Source organism: Panthera onca, chromosome A2 (genome assembly GCF_046562875.1).
Source record: "Panthera onca isolate mPanOnc1 chromosome A2, mPanOnc1 haplotype 2, whole genome shotgun sequence".
NCBI lineage: Eukaryota > Metazoa > Chordata > Mammalia > Carnivora > Felidae > Panthera > Panthera onca.
In genome coordinates this window covers 63,543,630-63,566,506 of record NC_138340.1, presented here as the reverse complement: position 1 = coordinate 63,566,506, position 22,877 = coordinate 63,543,630, and the positions used below count along the sequence as shown (strand labels likewise).

The 22,877-nt window shown below is 46.2% G+C and overlaps 1 protein-coding gene across 1 annotated transcript in view; it reads right to left on the bottom strand.

Moving 5' to 3' along the window:
• The window catches only part of LOC132679001 (ATP-binding cassette sub-family A member 13), a 301,866-nt gene extending 281,212 nt beyond the window's left edge, over positions 1-20,654 (bottom strand). Inside the window, exons 1-4 of the mRNA XM_060632081.3 lie at positions 15,887-20,654; positions 12,330-14,141; positions 8,400-8,506; positions 2,441-2,559 (exon numbers count right to left, since the gene is read on the bottom strand). Coding sequence (XP_060488064.3) covers positions 2,441-2,559; positions 8,400-8,506; positions 12,330-14,141; positions 15,887-20,634 — 6,786 coding nt within the window. The 5' untranslated portion in view covers positions 20,635-20,654. The remainder of the gene's footprint in view (positions 1-2,440; positions 2,560-8,399; positions 8,507-12,329; positions 14,142-15,886) is intronic.
• Positions 20,655-22,877: the final 2,223 nt, after the last annotated feature.

Below are 22,877 nucleotides of genomic sequence, written 5' to 3'. Positions count from 1 at the left end.
TCCCAGAGGCTTGCATCCTGGAGAGGAACCCAGAGGACAGACAGCCATCGGGCAGAGCATCTGCAAGATGGCTGGACATCCAGACCCCATCTCAATATCCCCCTCCTCCGTGGAGGCCCCTCTTCCCAGCACACAGGTCACAGATGCATCCAGGTCAGAACTATGGGTGCAACCCACTTCTGAGAACGTGGGCTGAAGAAAATCCGCTGCACGGTGCTGCCTTCCCTTTTACAAAAGAATCCTTAGTTCGTACTTTGTAATTTTATGCACATGAAACGTAATGCTACTCATTTACAATATTCCTGTTCTGGATTTTATTCTTAAATTTAACAACGCAATAATTTTGATATATAGGGGGTTGCAGAGAAAGGAAAGTGCACACCCCTCCCCAGCAGCAAGGACACTGGAAGGAAAGTTCTGGCTTCCTTCATCACAGACACCCCACACTCCACGCAGGAAGTGTCGGGGACAAAAGCTGAGGCTGACATTCGCGAGGCTGTGCTTTGGGGACAGGCTAAGGCGACCAAGCACACGAGTCAGACTCTGGCTAAAGAGGTCTGTAATCCCATAGTTGCTGGTCAGTGAGGTGAACTCCGTCTGTTGTGCAGAGGCAATGATGCCCAGGGGGGCTCCAAAGGGCTAGATCTGGGGGGAGGGCAGGAAGCCCCCAGTCCAAGCTGGATCCCAGCCACATTCTCCATGTCAGGACTCACTGGGCACTTGCGTCATAGTTTAATGTAAATTCTGATCCCCCTGACTGCTGTTTTCCACCACTGAGGGGCACGAGCGAAAGGCGGTATGGGGCCACACCCCCAACCCTGGCCTCATCAACTTGGCCAGGGCTCTCACGTCCCCTGGCCCTGAGGCGATTCTGTGTTAGAACATTCCGTTCAGTCAGATGCTTGGATGCTAAAAATAGCTCCATGCCTTTCCCTCACCTCTGCCGGGCACAGGGCACTTCACACCCCAGCCGGAGAGCATTTCTGATTCTAAAAGCCTCAGGCTCTTGAAAACCTTGATCTGTCCTCGAGGCTTTGGCATCCTGAGATAAGCAAAATTCTATTTTTGTCACAAAAGACAGGAACTTCGGCTCTCTATCAAAACGGACCTCGCCGTTTCCAGCCAGAACCGTGGACAATCCTGATAACTGGAACTAGAAACCCGATCCTTGAGGCAGCTTTGAATGCTGGCAGTTCTGGCCTTGTTCTATGATTGCAAACTTCACTCGGCACTCAAAAATCGGCTGTCGGGTTTTTTTGTTATGGATCCACATTTAATACAGGACAAAGACCTGCAGGAGGCACAAATAAGATGTGGAGGATCTAAATAAATCAACAGGCCGCCAAGGCGTCATCTCTGCAGAAGCCCCCTGGCTTCCCAAACACGTCACCCCTCCTCGAGCCCGACGCAGGGCCCGGGACTCTTGCTCCTCAGCGAGGGAGGCCTTCCACGTCGTCACCGGGTTTGGGGCTTAGCCTCACTTCCTCCAGCCTGTCCAGCACCCCTCTCTCTACTCGGGGTGATGATCCAGCTTCCACTGGACATATGTTAAAGCAGCGTCACTGGAGAACACAAGTGATAAATGGCGTCCAGGATGAGCGCTTGAAGGAAAGAAGGTTCCGGTACTGGCATGTTCTCCAGGAGTCAAAACCCACGACGGGCTCGTAAATGTTTAGTAACTGGCTCCCTGGGTAAAAAGATCTTATTCGTAGAATTTGCCAATTTCCGTGGTGTACATGGCGTCACCATGGCCTAGCTCAAGCCACCAGCACGACGTCCCTGAACCCAGAATTGGGAAGAGGTAGGGGCGCCTGGGTGGCTCAGTCGAATGTCCCACTTCGGCTCAGGTCACGATCTCGAGGTTCGTGGGTTCGAGCCCCGCATCGGGCTCTGTGCTGACGGCTCGGAGCCTGGAGCTGCTTCGGATTCGGTGGCTCCCTCTCTCTCTGCCCCTCCCCCACTCATATTCTGTCGCTCTCTCTCAAAAGTAAAATAAACATTAAAAAAAATTTTTTTAAAGAACTGGGAAGAGGTGGACAGCAGCCCCCTCCGGTGGGGCACCTCCACCAGTCGGACACAGCCCACATGGGCAGTCTCCAGGAGAACAGACTCAACAGCACGCTAACATCGTTAGGAATTGAGGAACCTCTGTTTTTCACGTAACTTATTCTAACACACGTTCACAGAATTTGCTCAGTAACAAGTTGCTGTTCAAGAGCTAGTGTGCAGACTTCTGGGACGGGGACGGCCCGCGCTCACGGGTGCACGTGCTCGCCCCAGCACAGCCCTGGCAGAAGCCGAGGGGTGGGGAGGGGAGGGGAGAGGAGGGTGGGGTGGGAAGGGGAGGAGAGGGCTCACCCCACGGCCTAGCACCCGACGCGACCTCGCAGGGCCAATCGGGATGAACGTGAATATCCGGGACACGTGGCAGAGGACAAACCTGGTAGTGGCCGTGAGCCAAGGCGGCCACTTGTAGCACGGGTGAAAGGACACGCCATGCCCCACCTCGCTGGCAGCTCAGAGCAGCACACATGATGTCCTTCGTCAGGGAAGGGTTTTCTGCCAGAGGAAACACACAGCCACGTCATGAGGGCACGATCCTCTCCCCAGACAGCTGCTCTCACTGAGCCATCTCTGAAAGACTCAAATTGATTACAAGTTCATCCACATTTCTTAAATCGTCAAAATGAGGGGCACCTGGGTGGCTCAGTCGGTTAAGCGTCCGACTTCAGTTCAGGTCATGATCTCATGGTCTGTGAGTTCCAGCCCCGCGTCGGGCTCTGTGCTGACAGCCCGGAGCCTGGAGCCTGCTTCAGAATCTGTGTCTCCCTCTCTCTCTGCCCCTCCCCCACTTGCGCGCGCACGCTCTCGCTCTCTCTCTCTCTCTCTCTCTCTCTCTCAAAAATAAAAATTAAAAAAATTTTTTAAAAAAGACTAAAAATCTCCCATGGGGTACCTGGGTGGCTCAGGTGGTTGAGTGTCAAAAACTCTTGATTTTGGTTCAGATCATAATCCCAGGGTCATGGGATCGAGCATGGAGCCTGCTTGAGACCCTCTCTCTCTCTCCCCTTTCCCCTCTCGTGCTCTCTTTCTCCCTCTCTCTCTCTCTCTTGAAAATAAAAATAAAAATAAATTAAAAAATTAAAAATCTCCCTAAGTACCCACACCTCCAAAGCCTGCAACCTTGCACATACTAAAAGCATAAGATAAACTTTGTAATTCTCTGGAACATCCTTCCTGATGATGATTTGTTGATGAACTCTCCATGTAACAAAGAACATACCCGACCTGCACCAAATGTTCCTTCCCGGGAGCACGCTCCTCTCTGGGAAGACTGTGTATCCTGGGCAGCTGACCTCACGTGGGCTCGAACTAAACTCCTTCCTTTTTTTACAATTTCTAAAAGATTTGCTCATGTTGCGTTGACAGTAAGAATCTGCCCAAAGGCTGGTGCAGCATCCACAGCCTTCTGCAGCCACGGCCGCCTCTGTCCCCGCTCATCCCTGGTGCTCCTACCTGCTTCCCAAAGCCACCTGCACCTCCTGCAGGGCGGGTCATGCCTCCTGACCCTGCCCGTGAGAGCTCCTGCCTCAGGAGTCCCTGGCCCCCTCTGAGTCCCCTCTGAATCCCCAGCTGTGCACGTCCCTGGCTTGCGCATGTCCTGCTCACGCATATCCCGCTCCGTGCACGTCCCTGTTCACGCACGTCCCTGGTTCCTGCAGGTCTAGTTTCCGGCACGTCCCTGCTCACGCACGTCCCTGCCTCAGGCACGTCCCCGCCTGCACACGCTGCAGAGAACCTAGCAGGACCTTTGAATGTCTTGTCTCAGGTCACTGCCGGCCCCCAGCACACACCTTTGCGCCTAGTAGATGTCTGGTAAATATGGTCACCTTACTCATTATGCAAAATAAAATAGCTCATTATGCAAAATAAAATACATTGTCAGGAGTAGCAAAATCTTTTCTATTTTCTTCATTTCGGCAAAGAATTCGGTCCTACTTCTTACATTATGACGTTGTTTGTCAAAAGCAGTTTTTAAAAAAGCTGCTTTGAACTATGGTTGACCCTTAAGCAACAGCGGTTTGAACTGCACAGGTCCATCCACTTGCACATGCATTTTTTACAGGACAGCACTACAAATGTATTTTCTCTTCCTTAGCATTTTCTTAATAACATTTTCTTCTCTCTTAGCTTAGTTTACTGCAAGAATACAATGTATAAGGGGCTGCCTGTCTGGCTCAATCAGTAGATCGTGGGACTCTTGATCTCAGGGTTGTGAGGTCAAGCCCCATGCCGGATGCTGGATGTAGAGATTACTTAAATAAATACACCGTAAAAAGAATACAATGTATGATACACAGAACATACAAAACACATGTTAATTGACCGGTTATGTTAAAGCTATTGGTCAAAGGTAGGCTATTAGTAGTTAATTTTGCGGGGAAATCAATAGTTATATGTGGATTTTCGACAGCATGGGGAGTGGATGTCCACCCCTCATCATTCAAGGGCCAACTCCATATACAATGCAGTCCACATAGAATACACCCAGTCTTGGGGAGCCTGGGGGGCTCAGTCGGTTGAACATCCGACTTCGACTCAGGACATGATCTCACAGTTCGTGAGTTTGAGCCTTGGGTCAGTCTCTGTGCTGATGCTTAGAGCCTGGAACCTGCTTCAATTCTGTTTCTCCCTCTCTCTGCCCATCCCCCACTCAAAGCCTCCCCCTCCTCTCTCTCAAAAATAAATAAACATTAAAAAAATTTTTTAGGGGGGCCTGGGTGGCTCAGTCGGTTAAGTGGCCAACTTCGGCTCAGGTCATGATCTCACAGTCCATGAGTTCGAGCCCCACGTCGGGCTCTGTGCTGATAGCTCAGAGCCTGGATCCTGCTTCAGATTCTGTCTCCCTCTCTCTCTGACCCTCCCTCGTTCATGCTCTGTCTCTCTCTGTCTCAAAAATAAATAAACATTAAAATTTTTTTTTAATTTTTTTAATTAAAAATAGAAGATTATACCCAGCCTTGCTTTTAGAAGCAACCACATGAATGCCTCATTTGTTTCTATTTTCTCACTGATCTCACTATTTCAGATTTTGAAAAGAGATCTCCCTATTGTACAAAACGTAAACTATGTCTCTTAAGCAATCCCTCACTAAAATACAGAACAAAAGGGGTACGGCACCATTAGATACAAGAGCATCTATCTCTGAAGATAAGTGGTCCCTCTGCTTTGGAGAAGACATAACAGTGTGTTCAGGGTTATGTTATCCAGACCTAGGAAGGCATCGAATGCTCCAGGAAAGAACTCACTGCCTGTGTGGGACTTTAGGCAAGGACTACGTCCTGTGTTTCCTGCTATAAAATGACAAAGTGCGAGAGGTGAGGACGGAGGCCTGGCTTTTCTGGAAGGTGCAGGTTGGGGATGACAGGCTGGGCTGTCACATCTGCCCACACCCACCCCTGCATCCGACATCAGCTGGCAGTGTGCCCTCCAAGGCACTGCTGTCTGGGCCTCTCCCACCAGGCTCGCAGCCCAGTCTTGCTGGCCCTCAGATCGCTGCTGTAGGCCTGACCCTTCTGACGGCTACTGTGGCTAATCCCGGCTCTTGCACACTTTGGAAAACCCTGCTCTGGCTTTGCAGCCCCGCCCCCCTTTTCTGGACCTCTCCCCTCTGCTCCTCTGGGTCCCACAGTTTCCTCGGCAGGAGAGAGGCCCTGACTTCCTCACTCCCAGGCCCTGGGCAGCCCCCCTGACTCTCCTGGGCCCCAGAGTGCCAATTTGGGAAACCGAAGATCAAAGAAGACAACTTACTCCCCCTAAGGTCTATGAGCACATCAGGCCACATGCCCTGTCCTCATGCAGACGCTTCTAACAGACTTCGAGTATGAGATCCAGAGGACAAAAATGACGGCCTTCCTCGTGGTGATCCTGAACGTAATTCTCTGACATGCAAATAACTACTGTATTTTCAGTAGTAACAGGACCTGATCTGAGTGTGACTCCCTTGTGTGATGGAAAAGGAGCCATGTGCCCATTGTGGCCCCCCACCCGCCACCCCAAATCCTCACTGGCTGGTGCACATCCCCGGTCCCCACCTGTCACTGCCCTCCTACTCCATACATGGAGTGACAGTTCTGTAAGGAAAAAATGGGAGCGACAGTCTGAATGGGGCTCAGGCATGCCTGAGTTTTCTCGAAACATAAAAATTCAAAATTAATTCTGTTGCTAATGTAATTTCAGGCATGCTGTATTAATCTGGCAGCTGCAAAGCAGAAGGACAAAATCAATATAAATCTAGCTGTTAATGAACATTCGGTTCACTTAAAAGCCATCACGCTGGCTGACTGAGAAATATCAGAATAATGACATGTCTGCAGGTGGCTGGGCACAATGTCAGGGAAGCCTTCGGACTGCAGAAGAAAACGGGATTTGCGTTTTACCTGGGCATGCTTCCCCGTGCCAAAGACATCTGGTGCCCGTCCTAAGGCGTACCTGGGTATCTAATGCTTCATATTCAACAGAATTGCCGATATTTGCAACATCTCTAATTGGGAGGAGAGATTTTCCTTAAAAAGAAGAACAAAGGGGCACCTGGGTGGCTCAGTCGGTTGAACATCCGACTTCGGCTCAGGTCATGATCTTGTGGTTCACGAGTTCGAGCCCCGCATCAGGCCCTGACAGCTCAGAGCCTGGAGCCTGCTTCAGATTCTGTGTCTCCCTCTCTCTCTGCCCCTCCCCCGCTCACGCTCTGTCTCTCTCTCTCTCTCTCAAAAAATAAGTAAACATTAACAAAAATTTAGAAAAAAAGAATTAAAGCACATGACACCTGGGTTTCATTGACATCTACCCACCAGATGTCTCACTACCTCCTCCCCAACGCACACATACATTCCTTTTCCATGTTTCTTAGGGTAAACGATGCCTGCGTGGGTCCCAAAATTACTGTTTTTCATCCTCAACTTGCCTTGTAAGGGGTGGCCTAGCACGAGTCAACACCCACAGCAGGCAAGGCCCAATGGGGCGACCCGTGTCCCCAGCCTCCTAAGTGAGCTTTGAATTGGGCCTGGTTCCCACTCTCTGGAAGGCTTGCTCCGCTGGCACCTGCTGAGCTGGACTCAGACTCGGCCCGTTTGATCTGAAGTGCCCGCCCCCACCGTGTGCCCCACTCGGCCTGATTCCACTTCCGTGGGGGTGGAGCTGGGGTCTGTGCTGTTCTCGGGGACAGCGACACCCAGCCTGGTGTGACATCGCGTGATGAATACCGGCTGCCGCCTTGCTGCGGAGACAGAGCTGCAGAGGGCGGGGCTGGGCCCTGTCTCCTGGACTGTCCCGCACCCGCTGCCCCACCCCCCGGCCTTACCGCCCCGAAGAGGGCCGTGTGGCCCGGTTCAGGAGCTGCCATGGGATGCTGGTGACCTGTGCTCGCGTGACAAATTCCTGGAGCGGCATGGATCCAGCCCCTGGGATCAGGAGCTCTGTGACATGCACCGCCCACGTACCGCGCGAAGTCTGGGAGAACCCGGTGCCTTTGTTCCCACAACGTCCACGCAAGGAGTTCACAACAGTACGGGGATCCTAAGACCCAAGCGAATTCATTTATAAGATAAATACTGAGCTGCGCGGGACTATAGCCACCGTGCTGAGCATCGCGGAGGCAGAACCAAATGAGCACTGGGTCCTGCTCCCAGGGACCTAAGGCTGCAGGAAGGGGGGCTTCTAGGGCATCAGCGCTGGGGGGCTAGAGTACCCTGGGAATTCAGGGGGCATCCTCCGTGCCAGGCACTGGATGGGCACCGAGGATGAAGACATGGTTGCTGCCTTCAAGGAACACCGCCTCTGGCAGAGGGAGGCGTAGGAATGAGGGCACGGACATTGCACGTGACCGAGGTCTGCTGGGCGTCACTGCCGGCTGAGAGGGAGGCCGTGCTTCTGGCTCAGGGCCACAGTTCAGCCAGAGTTTGATTTTTTTTTTTTTTTTTTTTGAGAGAGAGAGAGAACGAGCCACAGAATCCGAAGCAGGCTCCAGGCTCCCAGCTGTCAGCACAGAATCCGACATGGGGCTCGAACCCCACAAGCCGTGAGATCATGACCTGAGCTGAAGTCGGACGCTTAACCGACTGAGCCACCCAGGCGCCCCTAGTTCAGCTGGAGTTTAAGTCAAGGAGACAAGGATGCACGTTTTGTGAGCAAAGACACAGACCAAAAGCCCAGCTGGGGGGCGTGGGGGCCACCGGCCTTGGCTGGAGAAGAGTTGCAATGGGTGGGAAAGTGGGGGACCTGGGAGGCCAGGTCCCTGGGAGCCTCAGAAGCCAGGCACTGGACCAGACACGCGGGGGTAACCCACCCATCTCACGGACAGCCGAACCCTGAACGTCGGCACAGGGCCAGGAGCAGCCCACCTGCAAGGATGAGGAACAGGTGCAGAGCCAGCATCGTCACCTTCTGCAGAGTCGCCACGGCTTCCGGGGGTTTCTGAGGCTGCTGGAAAATCTGACACATGGCAACACTAAAGAAAACAATAGACAATGGCCTTAACAGGTGAAAATCGGCGAGCCACATGCATCCTTCACGCACGCGACGATAAATGGTAACTCTACGCCTGCAACACTCGGTCCAGACACACAAATAGCCATCTACACCTCGAGGAAACACGGAGTCTCCCACCGTAGTTCGAAGTATCCACCCTGTGGCCACTAAGCCGGACATCCACCCTCTCCTTGTCTCGATCCATTCTCAAACAGAAGGGGGCAAAGGATCAGAGGGTGGCAAAAATGAGAAGCAGAGGAGAAGGGCAGCGGAAAGAAATCTCGCAGTTGACCGTTTACGTGTGGAGAATTCACTGCAACGGATGAATCTGTATAGACGTGAGATTCTTATCTCTGAACAAACGCCTAAAGTTGTAGGGTATGTAGCATGAGTGTGCATGTGTGTGCACGGGTGTTGGCTTTACTGAGTCCACTTGGAGGGGTTGGAATAACACAGACCGAACCAAAGTTTTCATACGCTGCTGTGGTGTGAGTCCTGACCACTGGATTCTCCTTTTCTTTTTTTGGGTTTATGTTCATTTTTTTTAGTTTATTTATTTATTTTGAGAGAGAGAGAGAGAGAGAGAGAGAGAGAGAGAGAGAGAGAATCCTAAGCAGGCTCCTAGCTCTCAGCACAGAGCCTGATGAGGGGCTCAAATTCACAAACCGTGAGATCATGACCTGAACCGAAGCAGGATGCTTAAATGACAGCCATCCAGGCTCCCCCGGTTTTTCCTCTTGTGACGCAAGTGCCTGGCTCAACCTTTAACTGCCAACACGTCCGTCTACCTCCAATGTGTTTCAAAAACACACATTACCAGCCATGCCACACTGAGGCACCTTGGTTTTCAAGATCTTGGATGATTTTTCCAACTGACCGTTCGAGCTGCTTGCCTTTTCTCCTCCCATGCTTCAAATCTCTTCTGTTTTATTTGTTTTATTTTTTTAAATGTGTGTTTATTTTTGAGAGAGTGAGAGACAGAGCATGAGCAGGGACAGGCAGAGAGAGAGGGAGACACAGAATCCGAAGCAGGCTCCAGGCTCCGGGCCGTCAGCACAGAGCCCGACGCAGGGCTCGAACTCATGAACCGTGAGATCATGACCCAAGCCGAAGTCAGACGCTTAACCAACTGAGGCATCCAGGCGCCCCAAATATCTTCTGTTTTAAATTCGCCAACAGAGACTGAGCCTACAATACCCCAGGAACCCACCCTCAGCCCCAAATAAAGCGGAACCCCCAGCCTGCACTCTTTCCATGCATGACCTCCTTTTGTGACCCCACGTGGGCTGTGGGATTTCCGGAACTTGTAAGTCATAAACCATTACTTTTTCAGAGTCCCCTGGGCTCACTGCTGAGGCCGTCACGCAACCACAGGGCCGGTCCAGCCACAACGGTGGTTCTCGAAGGGCTGTGCCAGCACACAGCGGCAACCCTGCTCACTTTCTGCCGTCACACTGCTGACAAAGTGGGCCCAGGAATTCACATTTGCCTCTTGTTTCTTTTTTAACCCCAAATGGCTTTTGTCTCACTCTTAGATGAGCTTATACTCTTCCCACAATTCAAAGCCGTCCTCCAAATCAGACACAACCGAGCAGATAAACAACATCATCTGTGAAGCACTTCTAAAAGAATTGAACAAAGTGTGCGTCCGTCTATTCCTTCCTCCCCCCGCCATCCCCCACGTGGGTGACATTAACTGATTAAGGGCACACCTGCCCAAAGAAATTCCCTGGAATTCCTTGAAAAGAAATATGCGAGATAACACCTGGAGATCAATTAAAAATGAAAGAAGAAAGGCATCTTGGATTCTGAGACCTCTGTGTTGAGTCACCCACTCTGGGACACATACTGCTGGGGCAGACACGGAGATGTCACATCTGAGTAAATGCCACATTCAGAATTCTCCAGAACACCGTGGCAACCAAAGCCTTGGTGGTGGTGGGGGGGGGGGGGGGAGGGGGGGGAGTTTAATGCAACTCTGTTTTTACAGCATCTTGTTTTAAATTTACTTTCCCCAGGCACGCCTGGGTGGCTCAGCCAGTTGAGCATCTGACTTCGGCTCAGGTCATGATCTCACGGTTGGTGGGACTGAGCTCCGTGTCGGGCTCTGCACTGGCCGTATGGCGCCTGCTTGGGACTCTCTCTCTCTCTGTCTCTCTCTGTTCCTCCCCCACTTGTGCTCTCTTTCTCTCTCAAAATTAAAAAAAAAAAAAAAGTCAGGCAAGTCAGACCTCAAACCCATGACCAATGGGATTACCTGTTTGGGGCACTTGAGGTCTTCCCCATTGAAGAAGCTGATGTTAGAAAGAGTGAAAACAGAGAGAAGAGAGGCACGTAATCACCAAGCAGGGGGATGCTGGGAACCCAGCCTTGTGACCCTACTGACAAAGTGGTGACCACACAGCCAGTTCACAGCCAGTTGGTTTCCAGTCTCGGGATAAATTCCCTCCCTGGAGAATGGGAAACGTCAGATGAAAACTGGGGTTGGTGGAGAAGAGGGCTTGCCAGGACCACCCCCAGCTCAAACAAAGATTCAGGGCAGCTTGTAAAGTCCACTTCAGCATAGTCTGGGACCAGAGCCAACGCAAGGATGAGGCAAGGGCCTCCAAAGCCAGCACACAAATATTGAAGCAGTGACAGGCCTTCATGCCGGGAGGCCCCTATTTCACTAACCAAGGAAACCCTTCCAAGCTCTAAAACGTGGCCATAGCAGCAGGACCAGCAGGAAACAGGTCAAGCTCTCTGGCAGGTGAGGGAGGGTTTGAGGGCACCTCCAATCTCTCCATGAGACTAAGAGAAAGGTAGGAACAGGCAGGGACTACGGACCATCCACACGGTTCCATCACACACAGGAAGGACAGACTGGGACAAAGCAGAGTCTCTGAGGCTGCACTACCCAGGGCACAAATCCTCCAACCTGAGGGAGCAGAAGCTTCCAGAACATAATGAGTAACAGGACGGGAGCAAGGCCCCCCTGACCTGCCTCTCAGGGATAGAGGCACTGCTTGGAAGTGGATCAACCATAGCGCTGGGTTGAATCTAGAAAGGCAAGAAGCCGGGGAGCCTGGTTGGCTCAGTTGGTAGAGCATGAGACTCTTGATCTCGGGATTATAAGTTCGAGCCCCACGTTGGGTGTAGAGATTACTTAAAAGTAAAATCCTTGGGGCCCCTGGGTGGCTCAGTCAGCTAAGGGTCCAACTTCAGCTCAGGTCATGACCTCATGGTTCATGAGTTTGAGCCCGGCATCATGCTGTTGGTGTAGAACCCGCTTTGGATCCTCTGTCCCCTTCTCTCTCTGCCCCTTCCTCGCTCTCACTCTCTCTCTCTCTCTCTCTCAAAAATAGATAAATAAATAAACATGAAAAAATAAAATAAAATCCTTAAAGAGGGAAGAAGTCAACAGCTTCCTGGCCCTTTCCAGGGATGGTTACCACTGAAAGCAAGATTTTCTGCATGGTGCGCATAGCCTTATAATCTCATTTGCCTGTCACACGGTAATGACCTTTGGCAGCCAGAGCACATGAAGAGAAAAGCTGTGTCTGTACCTAGCCTGGGACGAGTGAATGGAAGAAGTTTTTACTGTTGAAAATGAAAGCATGTACTTTCACACAGCGTTTAATAAACCCAAAGCATATTTGAATGCCAAATCATGGGTCAGGTCGTGAAGACACTGGACAGACACCAACGTGCTATCAAGTTAAGTCGAGAATCATACTTAACCTGGTTTGAGGTCATTCCTGCGCAGTCCTGTTTTGTAGTTCCTGCAATGGGGCAAAAAGGAAGTGAGTCGGGCGTTTTCTTACCTTTGATCCATCAGTGGGACCTCTTGCCAGCACTCCATCAATGCAATTAGTTCCTTCAGGTACTTCTCGAAACTTGATAGCGGTTTGAGGATGTAAGGAAAATCAGCCATCACCTCCTCGATGCTCTCTTCTTTCCCCGATGTGGTATTCTTTCCAGTGGCTGCATTAATAAAGCTCTCAAAGATGGGCTGGAACAATGTTCTCATGGAGTCTACCCACTGAGAGTTGTTCAGGGGAAATTCTTTTCTCAAGAGAGCTATTCTCCTTAACACGATCTGGACTGATTGCTCGAGTCGTTGACGAGTTACATTCGGAATCAGAGATGCATTGGAAAACAAAGCTTCGCTCAGATCACCTGTTCCACCAGAGACCTCCCCAGCTGTCTCTATGGCTTTCAGAAGGTCATCTGGATGTTGAACCAATGTCAGCAACAGATTAAAGACAGACCTGTTATCTTTCTCTAAGTTACTCCAAAGAGCTTCCAAGGTGAGATCAATCGCCATTCTCAAGTACGTCCCTATTTCCGTGCTGTCTCGTGATAGCATTTCATCCAAAAACAGGATCACTTCCTGGGTTCTTTCCCATTTAGTACCTTGAGGGCAACAATGAGTGGGGAGTGGATGAGGGTGCAAGAAGTCTATCTGGTTGATGATACTACTTATAGGAACGAAGCAATCCAAAATTTCTTCCCATAGGCTGACAGAATCCATACTGAATATTTGAGTTGCGTTATTAAAAGCTACCAGAAGAAGCTCCATAGCCCCCAAATTGATTTTCACGGAAGTTAAAAATTCAGCAATTTCTTCCGAAATATCAGAAAAGTCCTTGGACTGGTTCACATGAGAGAATGTGCTAGATGACGTGTTGACAATATCAGAGTCTTGTGAAATATTAGGTGTGACCCCAGTCATCCCAAAAGCCAAGTCAAGAAACGGCGTCAACAAGTTGTTTATCTTTTCAGATAGGAAACGGTCTACGTTTTTCAAAGTGGTTATTTCATTCACAGCATTTCGAACACTTTGTTGCAAAACAGAATAGAGACTGTCAAAGAATTTCATGGTGTCATTGGCACTAGAGATGAGATGGGTTTCAAAAATAGTGGCCACCTTCCTGGAAACCTTCTGAGCTAGCCTGACCAGTTCCACAGTGGAGTTCACCAAGGAGGCAAGATCTCTCATGTCGGCAATGTCCCTCACCAGCAAGGTCACGGTGTCAGTCATTTCCAACAGGGGCTCCGGGGCACCACTTTCTCCACCAGCTCTTGAGAGAACACCAAGGAATCTCTTGGTCATTTCTAACGTTGTCCTGTTCCTTAGAGGGAATGAATTATTGATAAAGGAAAGCAGACCAGTGAGATTAGCAAGTATGACTTCTCGGAGTGCGGGATACACGTTACGGAAGCCCCTGTGAGGAGAGTGGGCGAGCGCGTCCATGAGCCGTGCTAGCTCTGTGGAAGTTTCTCTCACAAGCTGAAGGGCTGACCTGAGATCGTGATTGAGTTGGAAGAGGTCTTCAGAACTGTTCCCGTGGCGGAGCAAGTGACTCACAACCGTAAGAAACTCCAAATTATCTTCCGACTTGTTTTTCCCTGAGGTTTCCCTTGGAAGAGCACTAAATAAATCTCTCATGAACTTCAGTCCTTGATGAATATCAAAATGAAATTGTCCATTGTCTAAAATAAATGGCCTTTGGATGAGATGATGTATAGCGTCCTTTAAACTTGAGAAAATGCTCATCAGTCTGTCGTCTTTCAAGATGGTAAGAAATTGATCCAGTGACAGAATTTCTAGAATTTTATCCTTTGGGACAAAGCTATAAATAAATGTGTTTTAATTTCATGTTCAGCCGTGGGAAGATTAAAACCTAGAGTCACATTTTGGCTGTACAGGAGCATCATGGGGGAATCACACAGTCTGCAAGACAACATGCTAACACACCTTCCAGAAGGTGCCGTTATTTGGCACCAAATAATGAAAAGGGTGGAAAATGTCACGCATAGTCCCATCAGGATGCCTCAAACCTAGTCACTTCAAAAGGCACATACTTTGGCTTTTTAGAAAAGACAGGAAGGTGAAATCAATGAAGTGCCTCTCGCTGCAAGAGGGAACATCTTCCCGAACGTTCAAAGTCCTAGCAAATGGCTCAGATAGGTGATGGCTGTGATGCATCAGCGTGGCTAGGCTGAGCGACAGCCCAAGAATCTCTTTGCCATGAGCTGTGGGTCTCCATGAGTGACACAGTGTCTTCCCTCATGACAGTGAAGGATAAAGGGAAGTGGCCAGTTTGCAGCATAAACACTAACCCAGGTGCCATTGGGAAGCGATTTTGCAGGTGCGATTAAAGCCCCTGGTGAGTAAACTCTGACTCAGTAAGACAGGATACCGTCCCGGGGGTGGGGTCTGACTTCTCGGTTGGAGGGCGTTCAGGGAGGTTGGAGGGTGTTCAGGGTGGGCATTAAACTTCCCTGACCTAGCAACTCCAAATAGCCCCTGCCTGCCAGTCACCTCCCCTCACCCTTGACTGCCTCCTGCAGACAGTAATTTCCTCCCCATGCTATTCTGCCTGCTTCTAAGTGTGCCTTCCGGACAGCCCATTCTAGTGACTTTGCACCTGCTTAGCTGGCCACTGAAAGCACAGTAGCCAATCCTTGAATTAAATCCTTGTTCTGGTTCGATTTCTGTGGCTGAGCCCTGACTGACACAGACGTCACAGAATGAATTAGAAATTCCCTCCAGCCTTCTCACTGGCAAGCTTCGAATAGAATGAAAACAAAAACAAAAACAAAACAAACAAAAAGGATATATGAAAAAAATTTAACGTGACTCTCGGTTTTAAAGTTTTAGAATTTTGGGGTGCCTGGGTGGCTCAGTCGGTTGAGCATCCGATGACTCTTGATTTCAGTTTAGGCCATGATCTTTCTCAGTTAAGGGGTTTGAGCCTTGTGTCAGGCTCTGTGCTGACAGTGTGGAGCCTGCTTGGGATTCTCTCTCTCTCTCTCTCTCTCTCTCTCTCTCTCTCTCTGTCCCTCCCCTGATTGTGCACACGTTCTTTCTCTCTCTCTCCCTCTCTCTCTCTCAAAATAAATAAACTCTTTAAAAAAGCATTTAAAGTTTTAGAATTTCCTCAATTCCAAATATAAACATCACAGGAGATCAACTGGAATAAAAATATTTAAACCCCTCACTTGTGATGAGACAGTTAATACATCGATTCAATTATGACTGTGTATATGCATCTACATGTATAAGAAATAGGGCTTAAGTTCCACATAAAATAGAATTTCATAACTATTTTCATAACCCAAGAATGTAAGAAAGCATAAGCAATTAATTGCCAGGGGCTAGGTTTCTATAACGTGTTTCCTACTTAGATGACAATCATCAAAATTATCTCAGCTTGAAACTTTAATAAAATGTCCTTTAAGACAAAATTCATGCCAAAGGTGACTCGTAGGTGGTAGGTACAAATGCTGTCACTGATGTTGACACGCTCAGGAAATAAAGCAGATTGTAACGTGTGACAACCGCATTTACTATACCAAGCAAAAGCAGACTCACCTCATCTCTGCAGCGATGTCTTTGTGGAAGGCCTTCAGCAGAAGAGATAGTCTGTTCTCAGAATTTTCCTCCAGTAAAAACGAGAAGAACGTTTGCAAAAGCTGTTCCATGAAATCCACTGCACTTCGTGGAGGGAGGATTATGCCTGCACCATTTCCTGAAGGAGTCTGGTTCAAGGTGAGGTTAATGAAATTCGTTATCTGAAGGTCAGTATCACTCGAATTTGAGGCTGCCTCCAGAGAACTCCCAGCTAACTTACTGATTGAATTAATTAGGACACTTTCAAAAAGGAATTGAACGAGCGACAAATTAGTTAGCTGCTCTTGGCTTAGCAGTTGTGTCAAATGGGCTACATCGAGGTCACCTTCCCTAGAAATGGCTTTGAGAAAACCCAAAAAGGTAGCAAAATCTTTGATCCACAGAGCTGTATCATCAGTTGCATTCTCACTGGCTGTCAGAAGAAATAATGTCTCAATCATTCTGGAGTCATCTTTGTTCGCACGTTTATGGAGCCAGTTTTTCATGCCCAATAGAAAATCTTCAATGATTTCTGATGTCTTCAGTGACAAGGACCCCAGGCTTTCAAACACACGGGCAAGTTGCAAAGTTATGTTTTGAACAGTCTCTGAACTGATCATTTGAATTTCTTTGTTAATTTCAGAAAGCAGGTGTCTGATAGGAAAGTCGTGGCTTAGCTCTGTCATGATTTGTTCAACCTCAAGCCACAGTTCCTCAAAGTAAGAAGAGTTATAAGTCGCGTCACTTGTTTTAGTAAACCTTGGTGGTGCTTCTAAACCACTGTCCGTCATGTTAGCATCCAGAAACATCACAAATGGAGAGTCTACAGAATGGGCACCATTTTCTAGGTGCCGATCCCCAGAAAGCAATTTCATGATCCTTTCCAAATTTAAGGAAATCTTATTTTGAACAGATGCCTCTGTGCCTTCGTTAATGTTGAGGATCTTGCTTAAATTGGCTAGTGTATCAAGAATCTTTTCATCTGGTGCAACTTTTGTAAAGCTAACACTTTTCAGTGTTGCTATGATCTGAGAAGCAACTAGCTTTAGGGGGCCGCTGGGACAAAGTTCAGAGATGCCACTGTTGCTTTGATTTCCAGAAGACGGGACAAACGGTAACACTTTATGCCAAAATTCTCGCATGGTTTTTACAAGTGAAGTTTGAACGTGGAAGACTTCGGACAGCTCTAGAAAAATGGAAGTCCAGTCCACTAGTTCATGAATGACACAGACCATCGTCCTAGAAATCTCCTCCTGTGAGCCTTCATCCGAACATTGTAAACCTCCGCCCATGGGAGAGAGGTGGAGCAGGTCGAGTACTCTGGCCACTTTGCTATAAAAGGACGTGAGCTCGTGGGATTTACAGGCTTCTACCTTGGGATCTTGCCTCGATCCAGAAGTCGTGTGATTCCAGCACCAAACCACAGGAAGGCATGTTAAAGCCTCGGAAAGAATTGCTGGTTTATCTGATATCAACTCCACCATGTCCAAAAGAGTTTTTATCACAATAGCAAAGTCTTCCTTGGTGATATTTGAGATGCTGATGCCATGAAGAACAGTGAACTTGTAGACATCCTCGAGGATTTCTGTGATGTTTTTGTCAACTCCTCTCTGCAGGAGCTTCACAGCATGAGGAAGCACGTAGTAGGCATCTACCACCGCGTTAACGTCATCCTTCGGGAACAGGCGTGAGAGCTTGAGCAGGTGATTGACATTCCAAGAATGTGAGCTGTCCACAAATTTTTCCAGCAAGCCAACAAGCAGGTTGGCCCCCAAACGGCCAGGACCCAATCTACTGACGTTCTTAAAGAAATCCGTTAGCGCTTCGCTCATTTGTACAAGTTGGTCGACCAGTAGGTCTATGTCTGGCTTCTTGAGGGTACGCAGGAGAGAAGTTACCTTCTTGAACACTTGACTATTACCTGCATCTCGTGGAATGTTGTGAAGAACTGAGGGTGTCAGGGAGTTGAACACATCCCTCATCAGTTGGATACCAAGTCCTACAGCTTTCGTGATTTTGTGCGGACTCATTTGTGGTGGATGTTGGAGATCATAAGAGAAGTTGAAGGCAAGGTAACTGACTAACTGATATAATGAATTGCCCAAGCTGTTGACATCCTTTTCTTTTAGACTGGTAACAAATATGTTGAAAAGCTTCTCAGATGTAGAAGAGGAGTCACTTTCTAGGATGTGAGTGGAGATAGCCTTCATAAGTTTCTGAACTTCCTTCCCCAGAGCTACTAAATGCAGCCAAAGATTTTTAAATTGACTAGGTAAGTCATCTGACATTTCTATGGGTCTTAGAACGAATCCAGTAAAACGTTTCCAGTGGGATTGAGGTACAAAATCAAAGTCTCTTGTCAAGTTGTTGATAATCATCCTTACTTGGTCTGTGGAATCATTTAAAAGAGTTAATAAAATCTCTAATTTAGGTACCTTTTCCTCTTCAAAGACTTCAGTGAGTATCACATTTAGGAAATCAGTTACATTTTTCAATACAGTATTCACGCAATCTGGATCTGACGTGTTGAACGAACAATGAGGGTCCTTTATATTCAGCATCCCAGTAACAAGCTTCAATGTAGAGTTAATTTTGTTCTCTACATCTCTGAAACTCTTCCAAATACCCCGAGGATAACCTTGTGAAACACTGGAGTTATACATCATGTACAGATGGTTCATGATATCTACCCATGCAACACACCCCTTCCGTCTGCTGATTGTGTCCTCGGAGGAAAATGTGGAATTTAACACGGCCAGAATATGTAATGTCCTCTGTGAGATATTTACATGTAATAAGCCATCTTCCAAAATAAACTTGGTAACATTTTGGAAAATATTGGCACAGGACAATAAATCTTGGTCACGTGACACATTTCTAAGCAATAACATTGTTTCTCTTAGCTCGTTGATGACACTTTCAAACTTCACTCCATGATTTGTGAGGTTATTTGAAAGAAGGTGATTTAACAATTGTACGTCTCTGTCGATGTATTCTGAGGTATCGCTTAACTCCATGAAAACGTCAAGCAGAGAATATAAAAACTCTCTGCTGGCATTTGTGTTTAATGGAAATGTCTTTAGCTGACTCAGGGCAGTCTCCATGGTGAAAAGGGATTTCTCTACTTGGTCGGGGTTAAGTGACTTTACACTAACTAAGGCATCACCCACTACTACCCAAAGATCCCTGAGACTCAAAAACTCATCCCAATCATGAAAGCCATCAGCTTGGGTTACATTTTTAAACAAATTCAGTATGAGTCTGGCGGGGTGGTGGGTAGGAAACATTCGTTGGCAGCTTTTAGAAATTTTCACATCACCTTCCAATTCATCCAGAAGCTGAGTGAGGCCATCATGAAGAGGAGTGAAAATATTCACACCAAACTTGAATATCTGAGATATGCTTCCCCAGATATCAGTCCACATTTGGAGCCACGAGACGGTGCAGCGAACAGCCATTAACTCATTGAACACACTGCCATTCGCGGACAGGTTGGAAAGAATTTGTGTCCACGGAAGAATAAATGAAGACCCTCTGTCTGTTGAATAATTCACAGAAGAAACGTTTTTACTGTCTAAAGCAAAGCATTCATTACCCAAAAGGGCTTCTACTGATCCGTTGAAGAACTGGCTCATGTACTGAAAGAAAGAAATACGGAAATCCTCGTTGGCCACAAGCAGCTGTTTGAGACCTGTCAACGTAGCATGAATCACTTCCAATTCGGGGCCCTGTGTAGACACCAGGGATTGGGCCTGAAGTTCCAGGTAGTTAAAAAATGAAAGCAACTGCTGACAATAAGATCCCTCCGAAATTCCCTCGAGAACCCCTGTTGTCTCATATAAAAATGCAAATGCTTCACTGATGTTTTGGAAATGAAATTGCTTTATGATATCCAAAATGTGTTTTGAGATTTGTGCAAGGGAGGGTAGCAAAGAGTTTGTGCCCTGAATGCTCAAGAATTCAGACATGGATTGGAACCAGGAAGAATAAATCTGCAGAAGCAAAGCTGAATCTTTGTCCTGGAAGACGCTGAGATAGAGCTGAGTCAAGATTTTAGCAACTTCTCGTTTTTCGGGTTCAGGAAGGGCTGAGAAACGCTCAGACAGGTTCCGTAAAGCGCAGACTACGTCCAGAGCCTCGGAGACTTGGCCCTGCCTCAGAAATCCGAATTCATAGAGGCTGCTTAGGACCGTTTCACATAAAGGTACAAAGTCCATTTTCACAGATGGTAATGGAGGCCAATCTGAATGGAACAACTGAGAAAAGTTAAAGCTTTTGCTAAGGACCCTCTCGTCTTCTGGAACAGAGAAGTTAAGACCTGTAGTCAAGGTCTCCAGTGTGTCTCTTTCTCCTTTTGAAATGCCATCCGTCCACAACTCCAGGAGCTTGGGATTCATTTCAGAAAGTACTAATTCCATAAATCTCAAAATATCATTTGATTCCTTCTCTGTCCAGAGACGTTCAAGAGCTTGTGCTCTTGCGATCACTGCTTTGCCAAGTTCCAGAAGTTTCTGAGTATCAAGAGCAGATGGGTCTCTCTCTAAACTTCTTGAATGATTTACCCACAAATGGCTTGTGTTCAGAAGAGTCTCGGTGGGAGATGGGCGGTCACTGGATTTGGGAACCCGGGGCGAGTCGAAAGGATTAGGCAATAATTTCTCCAGAAATCCCACCAGCGATAAAAAAAAGTGCATTTGCTCGTCCTCCGGGGAATGCAATCTCTTTTCCATCAGGAGAAGTTCCTTGGAGGAATTCAAGATCCTAAAAGATTAGCGGAATTGTTTCAGTATCCAAAAATAAATTAATAAATAAATTCAAGACGAATTCAATTTATCAACTTTTCAGGGTAATACTCAGACTTATTTAGACTAAAACATAAATGAAGGATTTACCACACAATGTAGGGAATTAAATTAATGTGAGCGTTGGAAGTGTTTTACAAATCCAAAATGCACATACATGTGTTTAGCTTAAAATCTGCTTCCTGCACCAACAACAATGGATTTTAAGTTACTTTACTCCACGATTTCACATATAGGATTGTTCAAGGTAAGTTTGCTGTGTATGCTGGAAAAATCTCGGGTTTTGATTCCTTATTGTGTCTCACAATGTCTTGGCTGTAGGCGGAGTCCAAATGGCAGAGTGTGTCAGAAACCTCCCCCTATGATTTATGGACAGATGACTGTTGGAATTACCCGTTCCAGAAGCAATTCCAGTGTTCGTTAAACAATGCTGGCACTTCCCACTATTAGAAACTCATTAATTTAGATAGTGTACTTTCTCTCCAGGGGTTAACTTGTAAAATGCAAGGAATTCGCAATGGAGCAACTCGGGGGTTATGACAAAGTCCACACTCGCAAGAGAAATCCACACTTGGAGCCTGGGTGGCTCAGTTGGTTAAGCGTCTGACTTCAGCTCAGGTCATGATCTCGCGGTCCATGAGTTCGAGCCCCATGTCAGGCTCTGTGCTGACGGACCCTGGAGGCTGCTTTGGATTCTGTGTCGCCCTCTCTCTCTCTGCCCCTTCTCCACTCATGCTGTCTCTCTCTCTCAAAAATTAATAAACATTGAAATAAAAGTCAGGGGTGCCTGGGTGGCTCAGTCGATTAAGCGTCCAACTTCAGCTCAGGTCATGATCTTACAGTTCCTGAGTTCTAGCCCTGTGTCAGGCTCTGTGCTGACAGCTCGGAGCCTGGAGCCTGCTTCGAATTCTGTGTCTCCCTCTCTCTCTGCCCATCCCCCCTCTCATACTCTGTCTCTACCTCAAAAATAAACATTAAATATTTTTACATAAATAAATGAATGAATAAACGTTAAAAATGTTTTTCAATAAATATAAATAAATAAATAAATAGAAGTCTTCACTTGGGAAATGTACTAACTTCCATTAACTCAGGAGCTACCTGTCCACTTTATATATATTTATATGATTTATATTTATATCTATATCTAGATTTATATATCTATACAAATTTATATTTATAAATATATTTATATTTATATAAATATTTATTTATGTATATTTATATCTATATCTTATTATATTCATATTTATATTTATTACAATATATAATATATATTATAATATATTTATTATAATATGTATTATTTATATATTATGCAAATTATATATATTTATATTATATATATTAAATATATATTATATATTTATTTACATATATTTATATATCATATAATTTATATAATTTATATAATTTATATAATTTATATATTATATATAATTTATATATATTTTTATATATTGTATATAATTTATATATAATTTATGTATATTTATATATTATATAATTTATATATAATTTATATATATTTATATATAATTTATACATGTTTATACAGTATATATAATTTATATATTTTTTAATATATATAATTTATATATATTATATATATTTATATTTAATATGTAATATATTTGTATGTATTTATTATAATATATATTACATATAATATATAATAATGTATTTATATGTATTTATTTGTATTTATTAAATACAAATATATGTATATGTATTTACATGTATTTATATGTATTTATTATAATATATATTACATATAATGTATAATAATAAATACATATAAATATAATATATAACATAAATATATAATGAATATATATACACAAATATATATTTATATATTTGTTATAAATCTATATATTTATTTTTGTATGATTATACGGCTGGAACAGGACATGGCCCAGGGTTTCTATTTCCAGGCCCAGTACTCTTCATACCGATCACGATTAATGTCCATTTTTATTTCTTCACTCATTCATTAGGTCAACATCCAGTTACCTAGCATCTATCATGACAGATACTATGCCAGCTGCTCTGGGTCTACAGCTATAAAATGAAACATGCCCTCGGAGCATAGACAGACGAGGTTTACTGCTGTCTTTCTAGGGCATCTAAATATTTGAGACTTTCAGGAGAGTAAGGTATTGTAAATC